Source organism: Mizuhopecten yessoensis, unplaced genomic scaffold (assembly GCF_002113885.1).
Source record: "Mizuhopecten yessoensis strain PY_sf001 unplaced genomic scaffold, ASM211388v2 scaffold3229, whole genome shotgun sequence".
Lineage (NCBI taxonomy): Eukaryota > Metazoa > Mollusca > Bivalvia > Pectinida > Pectinidae > Mizuhopecten > Mizuhopecten yessoensis.
The window spans coordinates 2234818-2258289 of record NW_018404940.1 but is presented as its reverse complement, the minus strand read 5'-3'; the positions used below and the strand labels follow the sequence as shown (position 1 = coordinate 2258289).

The 23472-nt window shown below is 36.0% G+C and overlaps 1 protein-coding gene across 2 annotated transcripts in view; it reads left to right on the top strand.

Annotated features, from left to right (window-relative positions):
* Window positions 1-23472, top strand: part of LOC110447172 (stromal interaction molecule 1-like) — a 96812-nt gene that overhangs the window by 31639 nt on the left and 41701 nt on the right. For both annotated transcript variants that reach the window (XM_021492689.1, XM_021492688.1), the window contains exons 3-4: window positions 15157-15271; window positions 21302-21413. In XM_021492689.1, coding sequence (XP_021348364.1) covers window positions 15157-15271; window positions 21302-21413 — 227 coding nt within the window. The remainder of the gene's footprint in view (window positions 1-15156; window positions 15272-21301; window positions 21414-23472) is intronic.

The window sequence follows — 23472 nt, the reverse complement described above, 5'->3', positions numbered from 1 at the left end:
TCATATTTGGCTGATGGCTTCCTTGGATGGAGCCCAACAAAGTTTGAGAATGAAAATTACCTTGACCTTCTTTCAAGGTCACAGGGGTCAAATGTGTCAAACACTTCAAACGACTTCTTCTGAAGAACTGAAAGGTATATAATCTTTATATTTGGCTGGTGGCTTCCTGGGATAGAGCCCAACAAAGTTTGAGAATGAAAACTAGTTTGACCTACTTTCAAGGTCACAGGGGTCATATATGTCAAAAGCTTCAAATGACTTCTTCTGAAGAACTGAAAGGTATAGAATCTTTATTTTTGATTGATGGCTTCCTTGGATAGAGCCCGACAAAGTTTGAGAATGAAAATGACCTTGACCTTCTTTCAAGGTCACAGGAGTCAAATGTGTCAGACACTTCAAACGACTTCTTCTGAAGAACTGAAAGGTATATAATCTCTATATTTGGCTTGTAGCTTCCTAGGAAAGAGCCGAACAAAGTTTGAGAATGAAAATGACCTTGACCTTCTTTTAAGGTCACATGAGGCAGATATGTCAAACACTTTAAACGACTTCTTCTGAAGAACTGGTAGTTATAAAATCTTAATATTTGGCAGGTGGCTTCCTGGGAAAGAGCCAAACAAAGTTTGCGAATGAAAATGACCTTGACCTACTTTCAAGGTCACAGCGTTCAAATATGTCAAACAGTTCAAACAGCTTCTTCTGAAGAATTAAAAGGCATAAAATTATAATATTTGGCTGGTGACTTCCCGGGATAGAGCTCACCAAAGTTTGCAAATGAAAATGACCTCAACCTACTTTAGAGGTCACAGAGGTCAACAACATTTTAATGGATTTGTTCTTGAGAACTAAAAGGAATGGATTCATAAGATTTGGCTGGTAGCTTTTTGGAATAGAGCTAACCAATTTGAGAAGGAAAATGACATTGACCTACTTACAAGATCACAGGGAAAAATATGTCAAGCAACTTCTGAAGAAGAATCAAAAAGCATAGAATCTTATAATAATATTTTGCTGGTAGTTTCAACAGATGGAGCCAACAAAGTTTGCGAGGGAAATATTTTTAGTGCAATATGATATTTAATGAGAATATTTTGCTATGACTGCTTAAATATTCAGGTGAGCGATACAGGCCCTCTTGGGCCTCTTGTTTATCTACCCGGTGTATGACCCGATATGGATATCTTTAGGTTATCAAATGTGTTGGAAAAAAATTGATCTCAAGTCAAACATTAATAAAAATGGAACATTCTTGTGGTTACTGCAATGATGTTAGATAGAAATAGACAATTTTGAAATCCCAAAAGGTCATAGGAAGTTAAGGGTCTTCCCAAATGAATCTGAATCGCTGCCATATTACTTATATTAGTCTGTCGAAGCTCTATTAAAAATTAGAATTATGTGCATGTTGTAGCTACTGAATAATCACCTTTCACAAAATCACTGACGCTGAAATTTGCTTGATGAATAAATCATTTGAAAAACATCAAAATTGTGCCAGTAATTTGTGAAATGAGCGGAGATGGTGCATGTTCATCTGAAATGCAACAAGACAACAATGATCATCCTGAAATGGCACCATATTAATGCCCCCACTATTTTATGGGGAAGCATAGTGTTACAATGTCCTTAAATAAATATCCTGACTTATTGCATCCTGTCTGGTCCCAACTCAATGCCATATTGCTCCAGCAACATTTCTTATGATACAAATTTACGCATTTACATCGAGTACAGTTTCAGGGTTCCAAGGTCAAAGCTAAGGTCATTATAGTTACTACTTACAGAAATTAGTCAAGTATAGCAACTATAGTTCTTATGATAAAACTTTGTGCAAAGGTCAAGTATGAGGATACCTTGAATGGGTTTATATTTCAAGGTTCCAAGGTCAAGGTCACCATTTATATTTATGGAAATTTGTGAACAATTACATTAATTTGCATGGGAGCAAGATTATTCATATCTTACAATCTATTTCTAGATTTCGTGTTTGAAATCATCCATTATTATGCTGTTCCAAGATAATAATGTGTTCTGTCCAAAAAAGAAATCTGACTTAAAATTATGATTTCTAGACAATCATCCTGAACAAAATCTGTCATTTGATAAAAAGTTTTCTTTTTGCAATGGGAATTGACCTAGGCTAGCGGCCTTCACCTTAACGTCCTTAAATGACCTTAGCTGTTAATAGGATGTTAAACAAAACAAAACAAAACCAAACCATTCACCTTAAAAGAACAACTCAATTAACAATTTCATAACTAAAAAGCTGCATGTTATATAATTATGTTCCACTTATTTATGAGTTTGATGTAAGGACCAAATGTATACGAGTGTGATTTCTGCTTATGATGGCCTCGGTTAGCTTTGGTCACAGACTGATAATACATATAGAGCTGAATTACCATATATATGGTGCTATGTGTTGTTGGCCCGATTTATAAAAACGTTGTTAATTATGCTAATGAAGTGTTAAGGAGGGGTTCAATAACACTCCAAGGATTACTAGAGCTGTGACCCTGTGTTCGTTCAGATTAACCAGAATGTAAAATGGTTGGACTGAAATGTATATCATCATCATTAACTGCCTCTGAATAGAAATGTCATTCAGACAGATTTCCATGGTGCAGAAAGTTTATTCACCAAATAGTTGGTTCTACTCTTTGTTTAACGTAACAGATTCTTTAGATTGATATCTGGAAAACGTGTAATTTCATATATATGAACATTATCAGCAGAAATGCATTTCATTTGAGTATGAAAGCAAAACCTCTTGTGATGTAACAAGTGGTTTACTTATGACGTCATAGCTTAACCTTGTTCAACGAGTTTTGACCCTTCGCTTTGGAGAACATGGAGAATGCCCCTGCGTCAAATGCTCAAATGACTTTGGTTAATTATTGGCGTCAATTTCAGTTAAATAGGGCTGTTCCGCCAATGTTGTTTAAAGGATGACGCATATACTGAAGGAAGTAAATAGATAAATAATTTAAGAATAAATTAATCAAATGAAATAATTGTTTTATAGTAAGAATGTATAGATATGGATTGAACGGCGATAGATATGGATTGAATGGCATTAGCAGGCTTCGTTCAATATGGATGTAACCGATTTGCATTCATACCAGCATGAATAACAAACGCCGTTCAATCCCTATATCAACTTATAATTTATGTGTCAGACAAAATGTAATGTAATGTAAGGATACAAAGTATCTAATGTGTTACTATGTGTGTATGCCAGGAACTTCTTTTTCAAAAGATTTATCCATGAATGAATACAGTGATCCTGATAATTACACTAATCCTGTATTCAGTATTATTTTACATTGATGATTCACAACATTTGAGGGAGATAACTCTACCATTAATTGAAGGTGATATATACGTAATATCATGTAAATCAGCACAATGTTGTCAGTAGCTATCCCAAATAGACTAGTTTTCCGACAAGTTTCTTGAACTATTTGTGAGAAAATTTACATAACTAAATATTTTTAAATCGATATACAGGCACTCTAACATGATTCAAACAGTGTAATTTACAAAATATTATTTTCAAATCAATATACATGCTCTCAAAGATGATTCAAACAGTGATAATGTTTTATTCATGTGTTCAAATGTATCTTATCCTACATACGCATCCAGTCATCAAGGCCATACTTTATTTTGAACCCTAAATGTCCGACCTTATGAATATAGTTGACTTTTCGTATATATTTTGACCCTAAATGTCCGACCTTATGTAAATAGTTGACTATTCGTATATATTTTGACCCTAAATGTCCGACCTTATGTATATAGTTGACTATTCGTATATATTTTGACCCTAAATGTCCGACCTTATATATATAGTTGACTATTCGTATATATTTTGAACCCTAAATGTCCGACCTTATGTATATAGTTGACTATTCGTATATTTTTGCTTTAATGTGTGGACACCTGCAGGTCACTGATAAATAGACTTGTAATTAATATCCTGTAGTCTCAGTGATTTACTGGCCAGGTAAGTACATCATAACAGAAGAGTGTACGGACAGGTCAAAGGTCATACAGGTGCAGAATTGTTTGATACAGTATATATATATATATAGTAGATAATAAATAAATAAGTCCTTGCGAAGGAAAATATAGAATAAAAACATATTTTTTTCAGATCGTCCGCTTGGCCTTTCTGCCTTCTAGGGCTTCTTCAGGCGGATTCATATATATATATATAGGGGCATCTATATTAAAGCTAATCATGTTGGCTTCCTTTCAAATTCATGGATGTCAGGAGATGGGCTCCATATTGGCTTCAGATCTGAATTGACAATAAAGTGTGTTTTTAATTTGCAAACACATTTTTTACATGATCGTGAAATGTCTGATCTGTGTTTTTTGGTAAGTCCAATTTGTCTTATGAATGTACAAATTTGCTTGAAGGAGTTAAAAACATGTGTATTATATAGGTTATACTGGTGTAAACAAGGTCAGGTGACTCTGGAGTATACACTTACTGCTCTTGTTAACACCTTATAATTACTGCTCTTGTTAACACCTTATGATTACTGCTCTTGTTTATATCAATGCATGCCCACAGCTTCAATATACCTCACACATGTACATGTTATTACAGTAAACAAGACCCTTTTGTTTCCAGCTGTCGGCTTCTGCTTCAGATATAAATTGCATAAGATTCACAGGCTTGTTAAAATTCATTGAATTAATATTAATATACCAAGCAAAAAAGGAAACGCATAAACTTCCACCCTGCATAACTCCTTTATATGTAAAGAAAGATTGTAACGTTTTGTTCTGGTCACTTTAACTGTATTATAAAGAGGTTGATTTGAATATCAAAATTTTGTGGAAACATACCAAGCAATAAAAAGTTATTGATACGAGAATAACATGATGCCATTTTTTTTGCCAAGTATACGTATAAATTATCACCCTTAATCAAATAGGAATTGATATAGTTGTCAAGTCATAACAAACTCTTTGATTCCAAAAACACATATTTTTTACATATGAATATTAGATATATTTTGATTTAGTTTGTATTTATAAATAAATTTCATATGTCCCTTGTATTTGAAGTTTGCCAACGAATTCATTAACAAGTATGCGGAGAACCTGCACTCATCACTGCTGGTAAATGCTCACCTTATCAGCTTGTAGCCTGCTTGTGTTTTTTTGCCATCTTTGCGATCTCCTGTGTTTCGTCTTTCTTCAAAATCATGAAAATGTCTTTTTGTGTGAATAACAGTACATTTTCAGTGCAATTTTTGTTTCGCTTGCAAAGGCGTCATACCAAGATTTGTCTGCTGTTGATGTCAGCATTGTCCATGTACAGGTGTGATTACAAACAATATCTTCAGAAGAAATTATAGTAATTTTGATGATTCAATAAAGCTGCTGCTATGTGACCGACTAATTTTCGGTTTCTACCCAATTCCTTCGGTTCATTTTGATTCTTGTCCACATTCACAAAGATTTAATGAAGTTACTGTGGTTTGAATGGCTGATGGTTTCTTTCTTGATGATCATCATTTGAAGGAATATTCAGATTTCAATTAATCTTGCATGATGTGGTTTTTACCTGTAAGTCTGTTGCTCAAGTTTGATAGGGCCGCGGTAGCCAAGTGGTTAAGGCGACTAACATTCTGCTACCACGTTAACTATAGCCGTCTACCACTGGGTCGCGGGTTCAAGGCCTACGTGGGGCAGTTGCCAAGTACTGGCCGTACGTCATTGATTTTTCTCTGGGAACTCCGGCTTTCCTCCACCACCAAAACCTGGCACGTCCTTAAATGAACACAAACAAACCAAAATCGAGTTTGATGCTCAGCAAAAATTACACATTTAATGATGCTGTTGACATTCTATTAACAGCTATGGTCATTTAAGGACAATTTAAAAACAACAGTGGAAATATATTGCATTTTATTCCATCATCTGATGGGAAAACAAAGTTTTGATAAAATCAACTTGGAGAATAAGACTTAATTGATTTTGATATTTAAAGTCTGAACCCCCAAAAACCTGTTCAAGGGTTGTTGTTACTGTAAATCAGTCATTTTTTGTGGGAACCTATTTTCCTGTTTCCTGTGTTGATTGAATGTAACACAAAAAGTATATCTCACAAAATTAAAAAAATAATGATGATTTACAATATTCTGTGTGATAAACATTATGTCTACATCAGATTGTATAACGTTAATGGGGAATATTTTGCATGTGGATGTTGTTGCATTTTGAATTTTCATTTATTTAAATTATTTGTGGTGTGGACCATTTTGCATCAACATTACTGCTACATTATTGTTTCATAATATGTGTCAGTCGGTTTGGTTCTTGTGTGCAGGTTTTTGCACTGATTTAGGGATTTTTTCTGATTTTATCGGTGCAAAATTTGTAAAATAAAACTCAACAGCATTTTTGCAGTAATTTACAGTTTTGTGTTTCTGGTAATAAGTCCATCCATATCTATTGCAGTTCAGTAAAAATTCCTACCAATGTAAAATATTTCATTTTCCTTTAATATTCCCATTTTCCTGTTTTGAGTCAGAGAAGATGTGGTCTTGCTGCAATTGGACGTTACATATGGTACTTCTTAGATTTACTTGTTGGTATTCAACATTTATACAAGGGGTTGACATGTTATATAGTGTTTCGGGAAGACATACCTATAAGGCAAGGCATCAGGTCATGTATAGGCTCTGTTTTAATTATACTAATAATTAGCATGCTTCAGTAAACATATGCCGTTGATTCAGTATTTTGATTAAATGATATCATTGTTGTTGTTTTCTGTTTCTTTTTTAAAATGTACGGATTTTTTCTTAGAAATCTATAGCAGAAGACGCTTGTCATTCTGGAGCACATGGTCTTATTATCGTTGTCCTTTTTCAAGTCTAAATATTTCCATTGTTCATATTTTTCCCTATAGTTTAATTAATTTTAAGTTCAAAATATGGTGCTGTTGACTTATGCACTTTGGTGGGTTTTTTTTTTATATATAAATGAGATATATGATTAAGGGTCTCCTAATATAATACAAATATAAGAAAAATATTCTAGCAACATTTTTAAACCTTGTTCACACATTTTGTTGTTTTTTACAGTCATTGAAATATCTTTACTGAAGTTTTTCGCTGTCAATGTCAACAACATCCCCGATCTTTAGGGGTTACGCACACCCTCACTCTCTACATCCCTGTCATGGCAAAATTGAAGGCACACGACTGGCTTTTTGATTGGTGTCAGGTAAAAAAACCTGACCAATCACTAGGCTGATACTTGTCCTTTGAAGATTCCAGAGGAGCAACGCCCTACTTCAAAGCCAAAACGTTTTACCATTACCTGACTGCGAGATTCTTTTGATGTACATCAAAGGATCTAACTAGTCTTCTGGTCTCATCCACAAGGCATACACACTCGGCCTTCGATTTTGCTGACGTATTCCAGGGTTGCCGAGAGCAAAAGTGAGCGTAGCCCATGGATATTGAGGATGTGTCAACAACTGTTTAAAACAATTTATAGGTAACAAGCAAGTATTGTGATTTGTGTTTCATGTTCAATTTTCTGTTAAAATCTATTTTTTTCTTGTGATCAAAATTTAGATTTCATTGAGTATATTATTGGACTATATGATATGAGAAGCAGATGTAGAAGTTCTGCTAAATTTTTCTGATGGGAGTCCCAATTATTTCTGCATGGATTTTACAAAATTTCAATTTTGAAATTTGACTTAGAAGTATTGGTTAGTTATTTTCAATGTAGCTTTGAATTCAGTCTTTTTCAGTCAAAAACATGTTTAGACTGATCAACAATAAATAAGTTACCCACCAGGAATGATTTAAAGATTTAAGTACTATCACTTACTTAAAGTTTTATATGATGGATTGAAATTTTCTTTTTTACTTCATATCTAAATAAACCTACCATATTTCTTCTAATTACAGTTTGATATCTTGGTGAAATAGCCCAATCCTACTTTAGATGACCTGAAATTAACAACCAAATAAACCTTTGCATGTAGCATAAAATATTGATGTAAGACTAGTCAAACTAACCAATATGTTGTGTACCACAGTTTGTCAGATTAGACAGGTTGATGAGACCAATATGTTGTGTCCAACAGGGTGTTGGATTATGCGGGTTAAATGTGACCAGTGTGTTTTGTCCCAACAAGTATCAAACTAAACAGGTTAATTCGACAAACATGTTGTGTCCCACAGGGTGTCAGATTAGACAGGTTGATATGTCCAATTTGTTGTCAATTGAATGTCAGATTAGACAGGCTGATGAGACCAATGTGTTGTGTTCCACAGGGTGTCAGATTAGACAGGCTGATGAGACCAATATGTTGGTTTCCTCAGGGTGTCAGATTAGACAGGCTGATGATACCAATATGTTGTGTTCCACAGGGTGTCAGATTTGACAGGCTGATGAGACCAATATGTTGGTTTCCTCAGGGTGTCAGATTAGACAGGCTGATGAGACCAATATGTTGTGTTCCTCAGGGTGTCAGATTAGACAGGCTGATGAGACCAATATGTTGTTTTCCTCAGGGTGTCAGATTAGACCGGCTGATGCTACCAATATGTTGTGTTCCTCAGGCTGTCAGATTAGACAGGCTGATGCGACCAATATTTTGTGTTCCACAGGGTGTCAGATTAGACAGGCTGATGAGACCAATGTGTTGTGTCCTACAGGGTGTCAGATTAGACAGGTTAATCTGACCAATATGTTGTGCACAATGGGGTGTCCGATCAGACAGGTTAATCTGTTTGATTTGTTATGTCGAACAGAATGTAGGATTAGACAGATGTGGCATTTCATTTTCAATGAAACTGCTGAACAGGAAGGAAAAATACCAGTTACTTGCCTTACAGACGTTACTGCAGCAGTAGTTCTGACACAATTAAGACGTTGTGTATGCGTGCTTGCAAATGCCTCCTGAAGAGCTGGGAAAATGCAGATCAATTTCCTACGACTTGACCTTTAAAACGTTTGTTGCACATTTGTCAGTATGCAAATTTTCTTACGAGTTCAGTTAAGACATTGATTGAATATTAAGTTACCACTTAAGAATTCTGTAGACAAGTAAGTATGTGGGTCATGTGTTTGGGGCTTAACGCTTGACGAGAAAATCTCACTGCTTAAATGTGCACGCTTAAAAGCAAATCCCTTTTGTGTTAAAAAGACCTCTGTGATTATAATTAGGAAATGTTGCCAATAAATCTTTCTTTTTTTTTGTCACAGTTTGCAAGTGGAAAATGATTTTTAAAGTACAAATCCATATATAGCACTGGAGATCAAAGCCTGACAGTTAAAGGACTTTTTTTTTTTTAATTTTTGATTGGGTATGTTATCAAATTTTTGTGAAATTTGTGAAAGGAAAATTTGTATTTATTGTTTCGTATTGATAATTTTGAGATGAAATAAATCCCCTATTGTTTGCTTGGTAAGGGTTAACAACAAATTAAGGTCAATAAGAGAATTACATGTTAAATGGTAATGCAGTCGCAATAGGCAACGATGAAAGGCCAGCTCAGAAAAAAAATTGGGTGCGTATTTTAAGAAGAGAAATGATGTTAGAGGCATCTTATGTCAAGCTGTTACCCGTGAAATGTTCACTTCAGTTTAATTTTTGCCATTTTTGTACGCTGGAATGAGGGAAAATTTATCATTACAGTGAACAATAGTAAACAGCATTAATCAAAGTAATTAAATGTGAAGGACAACAAATAAACAGTGGGCTAATATGGATTGATCTTGTGAAGGACGAATGCTTAACCAGGCAAACATTTCTTGGTATACAGTAGTTTGATTGGGTCTCGGACACCACACTACCCCTTTCTAGGCCTGGGAATTGTCTGATAAAACATGTATTTTCCCTATTTGTTCCTGGAAACACCTCCAGGAAATGTACATGTGGAAGCTGCCCCTGATAGGTCTCTTGATCTGCAAGTGAGCAGATATAGGATGCTTCAGCTACATGTAAGGAAGTGTGTAGATCTGTGCTGTGACTGGTAAAAGCATTGAACTGAAACAAAATTAAGTTGATTTGGAGATATAAAAATATGTAACAGTGAGTTTGCACTTATAGTCCTGGTTTCTGACGCTAACACATATATCCATTTACTGTGTATATAATATATATATATGTATATATATCTCAGGATTTCATTTATAATACATACTTTAAAGTTTAAAAAAACCTTGAGATGAATCACCATATTTGTGTAACCTTGGGAAGCTCGTAGCTATATTATTCTGATGAATTAATATTAAGTTCAGTCATAAATTGTTGAATTATCACATGCTTTAAGAGAATTTTTCAATTTAGATTTTTGGCTTGTGTTTTGGAATACTTGGTTTTTGTGAATTTCACGCCAAAGGAAAAATTTAGCTGAAGTGGTCATGTATAACCTGGCAGAATTTAATGAATTGCATGAGGTTGGTTATTTAAATCCCAAACCAGTAGTTCTAAAGTATTTTATTGGAGCATTATAAAGGCTGCTTTGAAGACCTGACATTAAGGGGTAAATCATCACCAAAGTGCCTGGTGGTTCAAGAGCATTCAGAACTGTTAATTAATGGTTTAAATAACATCAATTTTAACATGCTGGCTTTGCATCTTTCATGAAGGAATCAATATTTGGGCAGAAGAATTTCGATTTTTCTTTTTAATTTGTGAAAAGATTTCATCCTGCTTGTGAATTTGTTGTTCATATTAACTCAATCAACCCTACATTTTTAATTTGGTAAGGTTCAAATGTGACGTAGGGGCGAATAGGTTAAATCAGACTGGCAAAACTTCCTTTTCGTGTCTTGAATGATCTATGGTTTAAATATTCGTATGGTGTTTTCGATGAGTTTATTAAAATTAATTAGAGGATAGCATTGGGGAAACTGTATTGAGGGTTTTCTCAGCGAGAAACTGAAGGACTGACTTTGGAAGTCAAGACTGTATGTAGGAGTTTGTCAGCAAAAATCTTCTTATGTCAACCTCATAAAGCCAATTGTCTAATTAACTTAATGGCTATATTTCGTCTTCTCTGGGTCTTAAAAGCAGATGACAGATAGAGCTGACATATTTATATATTATGTCACACAGTTGATCTTACGTTTGTTCATGATCAGGACATGATGTTGTTGGCATGGTTACAATAAAAACATGTAAGTGGATCAGTATGGGAGAAATAAGGGTGTGAATATGTGTTGGATCACAGTCAGGAGCTGTGATTGTTACGGCAGCCAATACCAACGGATTATATATAACAATATAACAATCTGACAATCTATAAAGCTCTGAGAGATGAATATTAGGTAATTGTACCTATCAAACATTTGGTAAGAGTGCAGTCCCCGATGTGTCCGTCAAATGATTGGTAAGAATAGAGTTCCAAACATGACAGTCAAATGTTTGGTAAGAGTAGAGATCCAAACATGACAGTCAAATGAGTGGTAAGAGTAGAGTTCCAAACATGACATTCAAATGATTGGTAAGAGTAGAGTTCCAAACATGACAGTCAAATGTTTGGTAAGAGTAGAGTTCCAAACATGACAGCTAGTCAGAGGTTTGGTAAGAGTAGAGTTCCAAACATGACAGCTAGTCGGACGTTTGGTAAGAATAGAGTTCCAAACATGGCAGTCAAATGATTGGTAAGAGTAGAGTTCCAAACATGACATTCAAATGATTGGTAAGAGTAGAGTTCCAAACATGACAGTCAAATGATTGGTAAGAGTAGAGTTCCAAACATGACAGTCAAATGATTGGTAAGAGTAGAGTTCCAAACATGACATTCAAATGATTGGTAAGAGAAGAGTTCCAAACATGACAGTCAAATGTTTGGTAAGGGTAGAGTTCCAAACATGACAGTGAAATGATTGGTAAGAGTAGAGTTCCAAACATGACATTCAAATGATTGGTAAGAGTAGAGTTCCAAACATGGCAGTCAAATGATTGGTAAGAGTAGAGTTTAAACATGACAGCTAGTCAGACGTTTGATAAGAGTAGAGTTCCAAACATGACAGTCAAATGTTTGGTAAGAGTAGAGTTCCAAACATGACATTCAAATAATTGGTAAGAGTAGAGTTTAAACATGACAGCTAGTCAGACGTTTGGTAAGAGTAGAGTTCCAAACATGACAGTCAAATGTTTGGTAAGAGTAGAGAACCAAACATGACATTCAAATGTTTGGTAAGGGTAGGGTTCCAAACATGACACTCAAATGATTGGTAAGAGTAGAGTTCCAAACATGACAGTCAAATGATTGGTACGAGTAGAGTTCCAAACATGACAGTCAAATGATTGGTAAGAGTAGAGTTCCAAACATGACAGTCAAATGTTATGTAAGAGTAGAGTTCCAAACATGACAGTCAAATGATTGGTAATAGTAGAGGTCCAAATATGACAGTCAAATGATTGGTAAGAGCAGAGTTCCAAACATGACAGTCAAATGTTATGTAAGAGCAGAGTTCCAAACATGACAGTCAAATGTTTGGTAAGAGTAGAGTTCCAAACATGACAGTCAAATGATTGGTACGAGTAGAGTTCCAAACATGACAGTCAAATGATTGGTAAGGGTATAGTTTTAAACATGACAGTCAAATGATTGGTAAGAGTAGATTTCCAAACATGACAGTCAAATGTTATGTAAGAGTAGAGTGCCAAACATGACAGTCAAATGATTGGTAAGAGTAGAGGTCCAAACATGACAGTCAAATGATTGGTAAGAGCAGAGTTCCAAACATGACAGTCAAATGTTTGGTAAGAATAGAGTTCCAAACATGACAGTCAAATGATTGGTAAGGGTATAGTTCCAAACATGACAGTCAAATGATTGGTAAGAGTAGAGTTCCGAACATGACATTCAAATGATTGGTAAGAGTAGAGTTCCAAACATGGCAGTCAAATGATTGGTAAGAGTAGAGTTCCAAACATGACAGTCAAATGATTGGTAAGAGCAGAGTTCCAAACATGACAGTCAAATGTTTGGTAAGAATAGAGTTCCAACCATGACAGTCAAATGATTGGTAAGGGTATAGTTTTAAACATGACAGTCAAATGATTGGTAAGAGTAGAGTCTAAACATGACAAGTCAAATGTTTGGTAAGGGTATAGTTCCAAACATGACAGTCAAACATTTGGTAAGAGTAGAGTTCCAAACATGACAGTCATATGTTTGGAAAGAGTAGAGTTCCAAACATGACAGTCAAATGATTGGTAAGAGTAGAGTCTAAACATGACAAGTCAAATGTTTGGTAAGGATATAGTTCCAAACATGACAGTCAAACATTTGGTAAGAGTAAAGTTCCAAACATGACAGCTAGTCAGACGTTTGGTAAGAGTAGAGGTCCAAACATGACAGTCATATGTTTGGAAAGAGAAGAGTTCCAAACATGACAGTCAAATGATTGGTAAGAGTAGAGTTCCAAACATGGCAGTCAAATGTTTGGTAAGAGTAGAGTTCCAAACATGACATTCAAATGATTGGTAAGAGAAGAGTTCCAAACATGACAGTCAAATGTTTGGTAAGGGTAGAGTTCCAAACATGACAGTGAAATGATTGGTAAGAGTAGAGTTCCAAACATGACATTCAAATGATTGATAAGAGTAGAGTTCCAAACATGACAGTCAAACATTTGGTAAGAGTAGAGTTCCAAACATGACAGTCAAACATTTGGTAAGGGTAGAATCTTAACATGACAGTCAAATGTTTGGTAAGAGTAGAGTCTAAACATGACAGTCAAATGTTTGGTAAGAGTAAAGTTCCAAACAGTCAAATGTTTGTTATTAAGGGTATAGTTCCAAATGCACAGGCAAATCTATAAGAAGAGATCCACCTCATCAGGTCCAAAACATGGTCTATTAACACAGGGTCTCTCTTAATAAAGGTGGTTGCATGAGCAGGTAAGACTCTTATAATATATTAAGAGATCATCTTTGTCAAGAGACCACCATCGGGCATTTTGGTGGTGGTCCATCTCATGTTTGGAAGTTGTCATTTGTATACAAACACCTGGGAGACCAGTGCTAATGATGGAGTTGTTTCTGCTGCGAAAAATGTACTTAATTTTACCTTAGTGACTGATGTGTCAGGAAGTGTGCATTACTGTCAGTCATCACCCTGTTCAGTTTACATTAAATTACAGGTGGACAAGACAGGGTCTCTTTAGGCTGTCCATCAGAACGACTGTCCTTGGTAAACTGACCATTGCCCTACTGGTCAAACAGGTGTACACAACAGTATTATGTTAACCATAGCTCATAACTGGATGACATGTACAAGTTTATAGCAGGGGCAGATTCAAGATTTCAGTATCATATACAAAGTTAGTTGGTATTATCCTCAATTCCATCACCATGTTTACGCACCCCAACTCACTCCAACTCATGAAAATTGTTCAAAAGAAATCATGTATATATAGAAACAAACAAACAAACAAACAAAACAANCCCCCCCCCTCCACTGATGAGGGGCAGCTAGCCCATATACTCAATGAGTAGCTTTCCACAAAGTGTTTTCAAAGGTATGTTTCCCATAGGAGACTTTCCAAAGGTATCTGTCATCCCTAGGCATTACAAATGTTCAAAAGTAATAAAAAGAAAAAGTGTAGGAAATATTGTCAAAATTTCACTATATAAATTCAGTATATAATATGATGTTCACTTCATTTGTCCAGGACGAGGCTTTTATTAGACCTTTAACTCATTCATCTCTGAAGACACATAAATTTGTGTGAACTCTACCAATTCCAAGGTTGGAACATATCATTATGAAATTTCAGGGTGAATGAGTTAACCCTTCACCCCTAGGTAACTTAAGTAGACTCTACTATAGCTTTGTCTGGATGAGTCCATTGTGGTCCACAGTGGTTAAAGGGTTAAGAGTGAGTTTTTGACTCCAAAAAATGAGCTTTGACTCTTAAAGGATATTAAAGGACAGGTCTATTTGACGTAATCGTATACTATATTTTGACTCAAAAATGCAGGGAATAACTCTTTTTGAGTTAAGAAATCTCTACTGGTAAGTGTCAACTGAAAGCTCTGTCAGATCTACATTACAATTGTTTACCATACTACCTACATCAAAGGAACGGATTCATTGATTTAGACCTTCATCGACAGCTGATATGTTTTGTTATCTATTTCAGTTCATGAGGGACGAGCTACAGTACACTGAAGGATTTGAGAGACTGTCCATCTTCCATGGCAATGACAAACTCATCAGCACCGGGGACCTTTGGCAGGCCTGGAAGAAATCTACAGGTGGGAAAACACAGTTGCTCATAGAGCTCTTCATGTATGCTTACATCAGCTTAACCAATACCTATCCTCAATTTTCGAGAGAAAAAATATCTTAGAAAAAAAATTAAGTTCACGGGCGTTTCACAATTTCCAACACCATCAATTTGAACTAAATTTTTAATCATTTTCATGTGGAAAGTTTGAACTGAATTCATCATGAAGGTAACGAGCCTTTCAACAAATAGGTTCAGTTATATTCCTGTATAATGTCTGTGACATCAGCTGCAGGAAACAAGTCCACTATCAGTTCTGTGAGACATCCAAGTTTATACTTATCAGTTTTGGCATGGTTGTGTAGAGACAGCTGAACTAACCTTCAGCACTCCGGCCCCATTAGGGATGTTTCTATGGTATTAGCAATGTGCAGTCCATGAGCTAGGTTGTTTTATCATTTATTGGGCATACACATACCACATTTCTTCTTAAGAATACTCTTTTCGTCTTAAGTTTTCCAGACTGTTATTAAATATAAAGTATAAAACTAAGTACTATTGCTTAGATATAATTACCGATTAGATAAGTTCATTTATTGACAGTCGTCTATCACAAATGATTTTTGAGTTGACTGTGTCAGGGGCATTCTGGTACTGTCCAATACAGTCGAACCTCGTTATCTCGAACTCGTATACACGAAGACCCCATTTAACTCGGAAGTATTTCATCGGTCCCGGCCAAAACTCTTCTTAATCTTAGTAATAAAAACTCTGATAATTCGAACTCTGAAAACTCGAAAAACTTGGATATCCCGAAGTGAAATATCGGTCCCAACAACGTAAATCCTACTAAATATCTCCTACCTCGAAGTTTCTTAAGTTTCACAAGTCTTTCATATATTCTTTAAATAATTGATACATATTAGACGCAGTGCTACGGTAAACATCGTTCTCATAGAGCAGCTTACGCTCGGTCATAATTACCTCGATTAAACTTATGGCATTAAAATGTGTTTGAAGAAACAAACTTAATCAATGTTGATTAACAACAATTAGTACTCACTGCGAGCCCGTAAACAATTTGAATAGCACTTTATTTACACCAAAGCTGCCGACACATTCTAACCCGAAAATGGGTCACAGTGTGCGGTCATGCGTAAATAAGCTTTACAGTAAAAATCACAACCTAGGCCTGGTTCGTTGGTTTATGTTTTTACAGGAGCTTGTATGGCACTGATAATTAATTGAGAGATTATAGTAACAATACGATAATTATTGTTGAGTACGTCGTGTTGAGGAGATGTCAAGTGTTATTGAGGTCTATAAATGTGGATGTGTTTCCTGATTAACTCAAACCCATTTCGGAATGTCGAAATCAACTGAGCAATCCAACGTGTACGCTCCAATACAGTGATTTGTATAAAGACTTGCGCACTTGCATTTCCGCATTGAAGTATCTATCAGCATAGCACGAGGTCGGAGACAGCATGTGTGTTTATTGTAACATTAATTAATTAATGAATATGATTATGAATAAGTTGTTATTTTTAGCTCACCTGGCACGAAGTGCCAAGTGAGCTTATGCCGTGGCGCGGCGTCCGTCGTACGTCCGTCGTACGTCCGTCGTACGTCCGTCGTACGTCTGTCCGTCCGTCCGCCCTCGTCCGTCAACTTTTCCTTTAAACAACTTCTTCTGAAGAACAGACAGGCCTAGAGTCATGATATTTGGCTGAAAGCTTCGTTGGTAGGAGCCCTACAAAGTTTGAGAACGAAAATGACCTTGACCTGTTTTCAAGGTCACAGGGGTCAAATATGTCAAAAACTTCAAACGACTTCTTCTAAAGAACTAAAAGGTATAGAATCTTCATATTTGGCTGATGGCTTCCTGGGATAGAGCCCAACAAAGTTTGAGAATGAAAATGACCTTGACCTACTTTCAAGGTCACAGGGGTCAAATGTGTCAAACACTTCAAACGACTTCTTCTGAAGAACTGAAAGGTATAGAATCTTTATATTTGGCTGGTGGCTTCCTGGGATAGAGACCAACAAAGTTTGAGAATGAAAATTAGTTTGACCTACTTTCAAGGTCACAGGGGTCAAATATGTCAAAAACTTCAAACGACTTCTTCTGAAGAATTAAAAGGTATAGAATCTTCATATTTGGCTGATGGCTTCCTTGGATGGAGCCCAACAAAGTTTGAGAATGAAAATTACCTTGACCTTCTTTCAAGGTCACAGGGGTCAAATGTGTCAAACACTTCAAACGACTTCTTCTGAAGAACTGAAAGGTATATAATCTTTATATTTGGCTGGTGGCTTCCTGGGATAGAGCCCAACAAAGTTTGAGAATGAAAACTAGTTTGACCTACTTTCAAGGTCACAGGGGTCATATATGTCAAAAGCTTCAAATGACTTCTTCTGAAGAACTGAAAGGTATAGAATCTTTATTTTTGATTGATGGCTTCCTTGGATAGAGCCCGACAAAGTTTGAGAATGAAAATGACCTTGACCTTCTTTCAAGGTCACAGGAGTCAAATGTGTCAGACACTTCAAACGACTTCTTCTGAAGAACTGAAAGGTATATAATCTCTATATTTGGCTTGTAGCTTCCTAGGAAAGAGCCGAACAAAGTTTGAGAATGAAAATGACCTTGACCTTCTTTTAAGGTCACATGAGGCAGATATGTCAAACACTTTAAACGACTTCTTCTGAAGAACTGGTAGTTATAAAATCTTAATATTTGGCAGGTGGCTTCCTGGGAAAGAGCCAAACAAAGTTTGCGAATGAAAATGACCTTGACCTACTTTCAAGGTCACAGCGTTCAAATATGTCAAACAGTTCAAACAGCTTCTTCTGAAGAATTAAAAGGCATAAAATTATAATATTTGGCTGGTGACTTCCCGGGATAGAGCTCACCAAAGTTTGCAAATGAAAATGACCTCAACCTACTTTAGAGGTCACAGAGGTCAACAACATTTTAATGGATTTGTTCTTGAGAACTAAAAGGAATGGATTCATAAGATTTGGCTGGTAGCTTTTTGGAATAGAGCTAACCAATTTGAGAAGGAAAATGACATTGACCTACTTACAAGATCACAGGGAAAAATATGTCAAGCAACTTCTGAAGAAGAATCAAAAAGCATAGAATCTTATAATAATATTTTGCTGGTAGTTTCAACAGATGGAGCCAACAAAGTTTGCGAGGGAAATATTTTTAGTGCAATATAATACTTAATGAGAATATTTGGCTATGACTGCTTAAATATTCAGGTGAGCGATACAGGCCCTCTTGGGCCTCTTGTTTATTTTATATAGTTATCTTTTTGTCATTTATCGACTGTTTAAATACGTTGATTGTCAGAGAAATCAATGACATATATAGCCTCAAATTGCACCTAACACTTCACCAAGTTTTATGCCAAACATAGGAACTCGCTTAACTCAAATACTCGGATAACTCGAAGTTTCCCAACGATCCCGTCGACTTCGAGATAACGAGGTTCGACTGTATATGCTATAGTTTACTGCAAGCAATCCCGACGGAGTGAAACCTAAGAGGGGAAATGGGTTTTTCCCCTAAATTTCACCCTCTATCCTTCAGGAATAACTATATGACTATGAATATTTTTCTGCAAAGTCTTTTAAAAGACAGCTTAAAACCAGGCCGTTGTATTCTCTATAAAGTCTTTTACAATTTCGGGTTGGCTTGATATTAGACCCTGGTGTTCTCTGTAAAGTTTGTCAAAATATTGAGTGGGCTAAAAGCCAGACCATTGTGTTCTATGTAAAGTTTGTCTAAAGATTGAGTGGGCTTTAAATCCAAGTCAGTTCAGAGATGGGGTAGACTTAAAACCAGATCATGGCATCCTTCTGTAAATTCTGTTCAGAGATGGGATGGGCTTAATACGAGCACATGGGCTTATCACTGGAAAAATACGGTAGATGACCTGACCATGACCTGTTTGTATCAGGGCCAGTTTTAGGACTGAAGTAATTTGTGGAGTTATCTTACTTATGCTCTGTCTGTAATTGGGCTTAATTACCCTGTAATAGAGCCTGTACCATTAACGACTCCAGCATGGGACGTAGACTCTACCCAAAGGTCACTTAACCACAGCTAGATGTTTGTCCTGGTGCTGTTTGACCAATGTATGGGATGGTCAAACTCTGCTTGTGAAGGTCACACATCTTTACTTCTGTCTGTAGTGGTGCTGGTCTGGACCCGTGAGTCAAGCCTGAGGGACAAACCAGGCTAACTAAAAAAAAAAAATCTTGTTATCTAGCAGGTTTATTATATAACATCACTTTATGAAATGATCATTGGTCGAATTAGTGGTTTTAGTTCAAATTCTGACAGCACTTCAGACACTATTATGTTATGTTAAGGAGGCATGCTATCTAGAGGATAAGATCTTTAAGCCCCATGTCAAATGTATACTAAAATGACTATGTCCATGCTTAAATTAATTATATCCCCTCAAGTCCAACCCCTAAACAGCATTGTTGTCTGTCAGTTTGTCTGTCGCCATTGGTAAAACCTCGTCTGGACAACTCCTCTTAAACTACTAAGCCATTTTCAACAGAACTTCATATGCATGTTCCATACATTATGTAGTTGCTCTCCTGTTATGACTTTTTTACCCCCAGAGTTATTTCCCAGAATTATATAGGGACAACTTTGTTGATGCTATTGTCTCTGATTGGCTTGTGTTGGTTAGGAATGATCCTTTGTTCTAATAATGATGGAGTTATTTGGTGTATATGTATCACAGAAGTGGACCTTGGGCTGATGAGGTGTTTCTTCTACCTATATGTTGGCAGTGTTTTGGTTACAAATTTATGGGTAGGGTCGACCGTTCAGTAATGCTGACCAGTGTCCAAACTGACCATTATTATATACAGGTCTGTGTAGTCATGCGTTGACCATGTAGTGTAGTACTGATGAGGATTTCTCAACTCGTTTTAGTTTTTGGTATATATATTCTTAAGAAATATGTTGGCGGAGGGTAGTTTTATTGAAATAATACTTCTCATTATTTAAATTCATGCTGAAGTTCTTTACTAGTCAAAACTTAATGTTATTTAGGAAATTCTAACATTTGACTGCAGGAATTTTGAAGATCCAATTTGGAATATGGCTGTGCAATCAAACCTGTTTTTCATGACTGCTTCAAAGGCAAAGTTAACAATCATATTTAAAGAACACTGGTCTTGATAGACAGGTCGATCATATCAGGAAAATTATGTTATAGAAAGGTGGTGGCTAGAGACAGGTGGTAGATATAGACAGTTTGTTAAGGTACATGTGTATATATATGTGGTAGCTACAGACAGGTAGGATTAGACGGGTGGTAGTTATAGACAGGTGGTAGATATAGACAGTTTGTTTAGGTACATGTGTATATATATGTGGTAGCTACAGCAGGTAGGTTTAGACGGGTGGTAGTTATAGACAGGTGGTAGATATAGACAGTTTGTTAAGGTACATCTGTATATATATGTGGTAGCTACAGACAGGTAGGATTAGACGGGTGGTAGTTATAGACAGGGGGTAGATATAGACAGTTTGTTAAGGTACATGTGTACCTATATGTTGTAGCTACAGACAGGTAGGATTAGACGGGTGGTAGTTATAGACAGGGGGTAGATATAGACAGTTTGTTAAGGTACATGTGTATGTATATGTTGTAGCTACAGACAGGGAGGATTAGACGGGGGGTAGTTATAGACAGGTGGTAGATATAGACAGTTTGTTTAGGTACATGCGTATATATATGTGGTAGCTACAGCAGGTAGGTTTAGACGGGTGGTAGTTATAGACAGTTTGCCTTGGTATATATTTATTTAAGTGGTAACTATAGACAGGTAGGTTTAGACGGGAGGTTGTTATAGACAGTTTGTCTAGGTACATATTTATTTAAGTAGTAACTATAGACAGGTAGGTTTAGACGGGTGGTAGTTATAGACAGGTGGTTGTTATAGACATGTAGCTTAGGCAGTGTATGCAGTAAGGCATGGATACAAAAAGGGTGAACAATGATATAATTGACCATTGCAGTGTATAACTGGACAACGGAGGATGTCCTTCAGTGGCTGGTCAAGCATGTGGAGCTGCCCATCTATGTGGAAACATTCCGCACCAAGGATGTTGACGGCCCGATCCTGCCAAGGTAAATATGTCTTTAGTTTGCCTCTTAGTGTCGGATGTAGACGGAGAAACCTCAACCCCGGGGTAAGGTTTCCTAAGGCTAGCACAAAGCTATATGTCAAGTGCTAAACTTCAAAACTCTTCTCCAGGGCGTCAAGACTTCCTTGTCTGCATTTACACAGAAGTGGTTCATTATTTTTCTCCATCACTTAATTCCTAACGTAAAAATCAATTGTAACGGTGAACCCAGTGTACTGTGCCATTATCAAGGGCACATGAAATGTATGTAAAAAGAACTGACGATATCGTACATCAAGGGATGACATATATATGAGGTGATGTTTTCACAATGAGAGCATGTGTTATCCCTCTTTCCCAAAGTACCCAGTAGATCAAGGCTGTTTATATTTTCTCTTGTAGTGTGGAAAAATTGTAATTTTGGACCTAATCATTTCATTGGTTACACAATAGTAAGTTACAGAAAATTAATTCATGTAACAATTTTGCAATTCTAGAAAAAAATATCAGGGACATATTACTCCAACACAAATCACAGGTAAAGTTTGGAGGGTAGCACACATTTTAAACAAACCCCCCCCACCTGTAAATGTACACACTAAGATAAAGAAAAATATTAAGGATCCCCCTCAAATTTCAAAAATCTTCTTCTCAAGACCCAAATATGGTAGAATTAATACTTTTCATAGATGGAAGGGTCTTCAAGGGGCTGGTGGGGAAAAAAATGTCATATTTGCTAAAATGGCTTATACATGTTTAAAATACCTTCTTGTGAAATATACCGATTCAAATTTTGCTGAAATTCAATCCCTAAGAGTAAAAATTATAATTATATCGTCTAGACACCAGTTTCCGCGCGTTATGTATTTCCGCGCAGCCATTTTATCAAGCTATATCTCGTAACTACGTGACCTGCTGGACACAACACAAGGATATTTTGGACGTTTGGCCATCGTCTGTAAACTGACAAAAAAATTACCGGAAGTTCGTCCGGAAAACATAAGATTTAATCACTGATTACAAAACACGCATAAATATGCAGTTTTACTTAATGCTCTTTTTATCTTGCACAAAATGAACCCGTACCTGAAAAAACGGTGATATATTTCATTCATGAACCAGTCTTTTTTGTAGTCTGACAAACGTACGAAAATGTCGTATGCAAATGAGGCCACATCTCCTCGCCGATTTTTTTCCACTTCTGAAGAGCCAAGGAGACATTCTTATATCGATAAACAGTGTTTTCAATGAAACGTAAAACTTGTAAAGCAATGAACCTCCAATTTTCACCAATTTTAAACAGCACAAAATGAGAAATAACTTATCATCAACCAAAACCGATATAAAACTGCAGAAAAAAACATAATAACAGATTCTATATGATAACTAAATAAATATAATAAATAATTTTAAAAAAATACATGAATTCGTTCAATTTGACATCTTGAAAAATAAATTAAAAAGATGAAATTTTCAAAAAGTTGTTTTGATAATTAATTTGACGATCAAAGATATATTTTTTATTCCAAACGAAGCCTTTGTTCTTGCAGGTCACTGTAGAGAATTTCTTTTTAGTGTATTCGAGTTATCTTTCTTTGAACACTACATCAAAATAGACACACGGAAACATATGACGGCTTCTTCCGACGGGGGAAATTTGCTAAAAATTGTTTGTTCTGATTTTTTTAAAATACAGTTTTAAATTGCTAGTTTTTTGTTTCCTTTAGTAGATCGTATACATGTTTATGACAGTCTTCCGTAATTTCAACAGTGTTCTGCCGATATGAGTACGAAATCGCGGATGCTTCTTAAGTGCGCGGAAACCGGTAACCCGAGGATATTAAAGAAACCCTAAATCGTCACCTGACAGTCTAAAACTCTCAATTGACCCAGATCAGTGATGTCATTTTACCACACGCGGCGAAAGAAAAAGATGCATGCAAAAGTCATGACAGGCACGAGGTATCAATACCGTTATATATAACAACAACATATAGGTAGGAATACTACACTTGCATCATACATGACCTTTGAAAACAATTATTTACGTATAGTATTGCTGT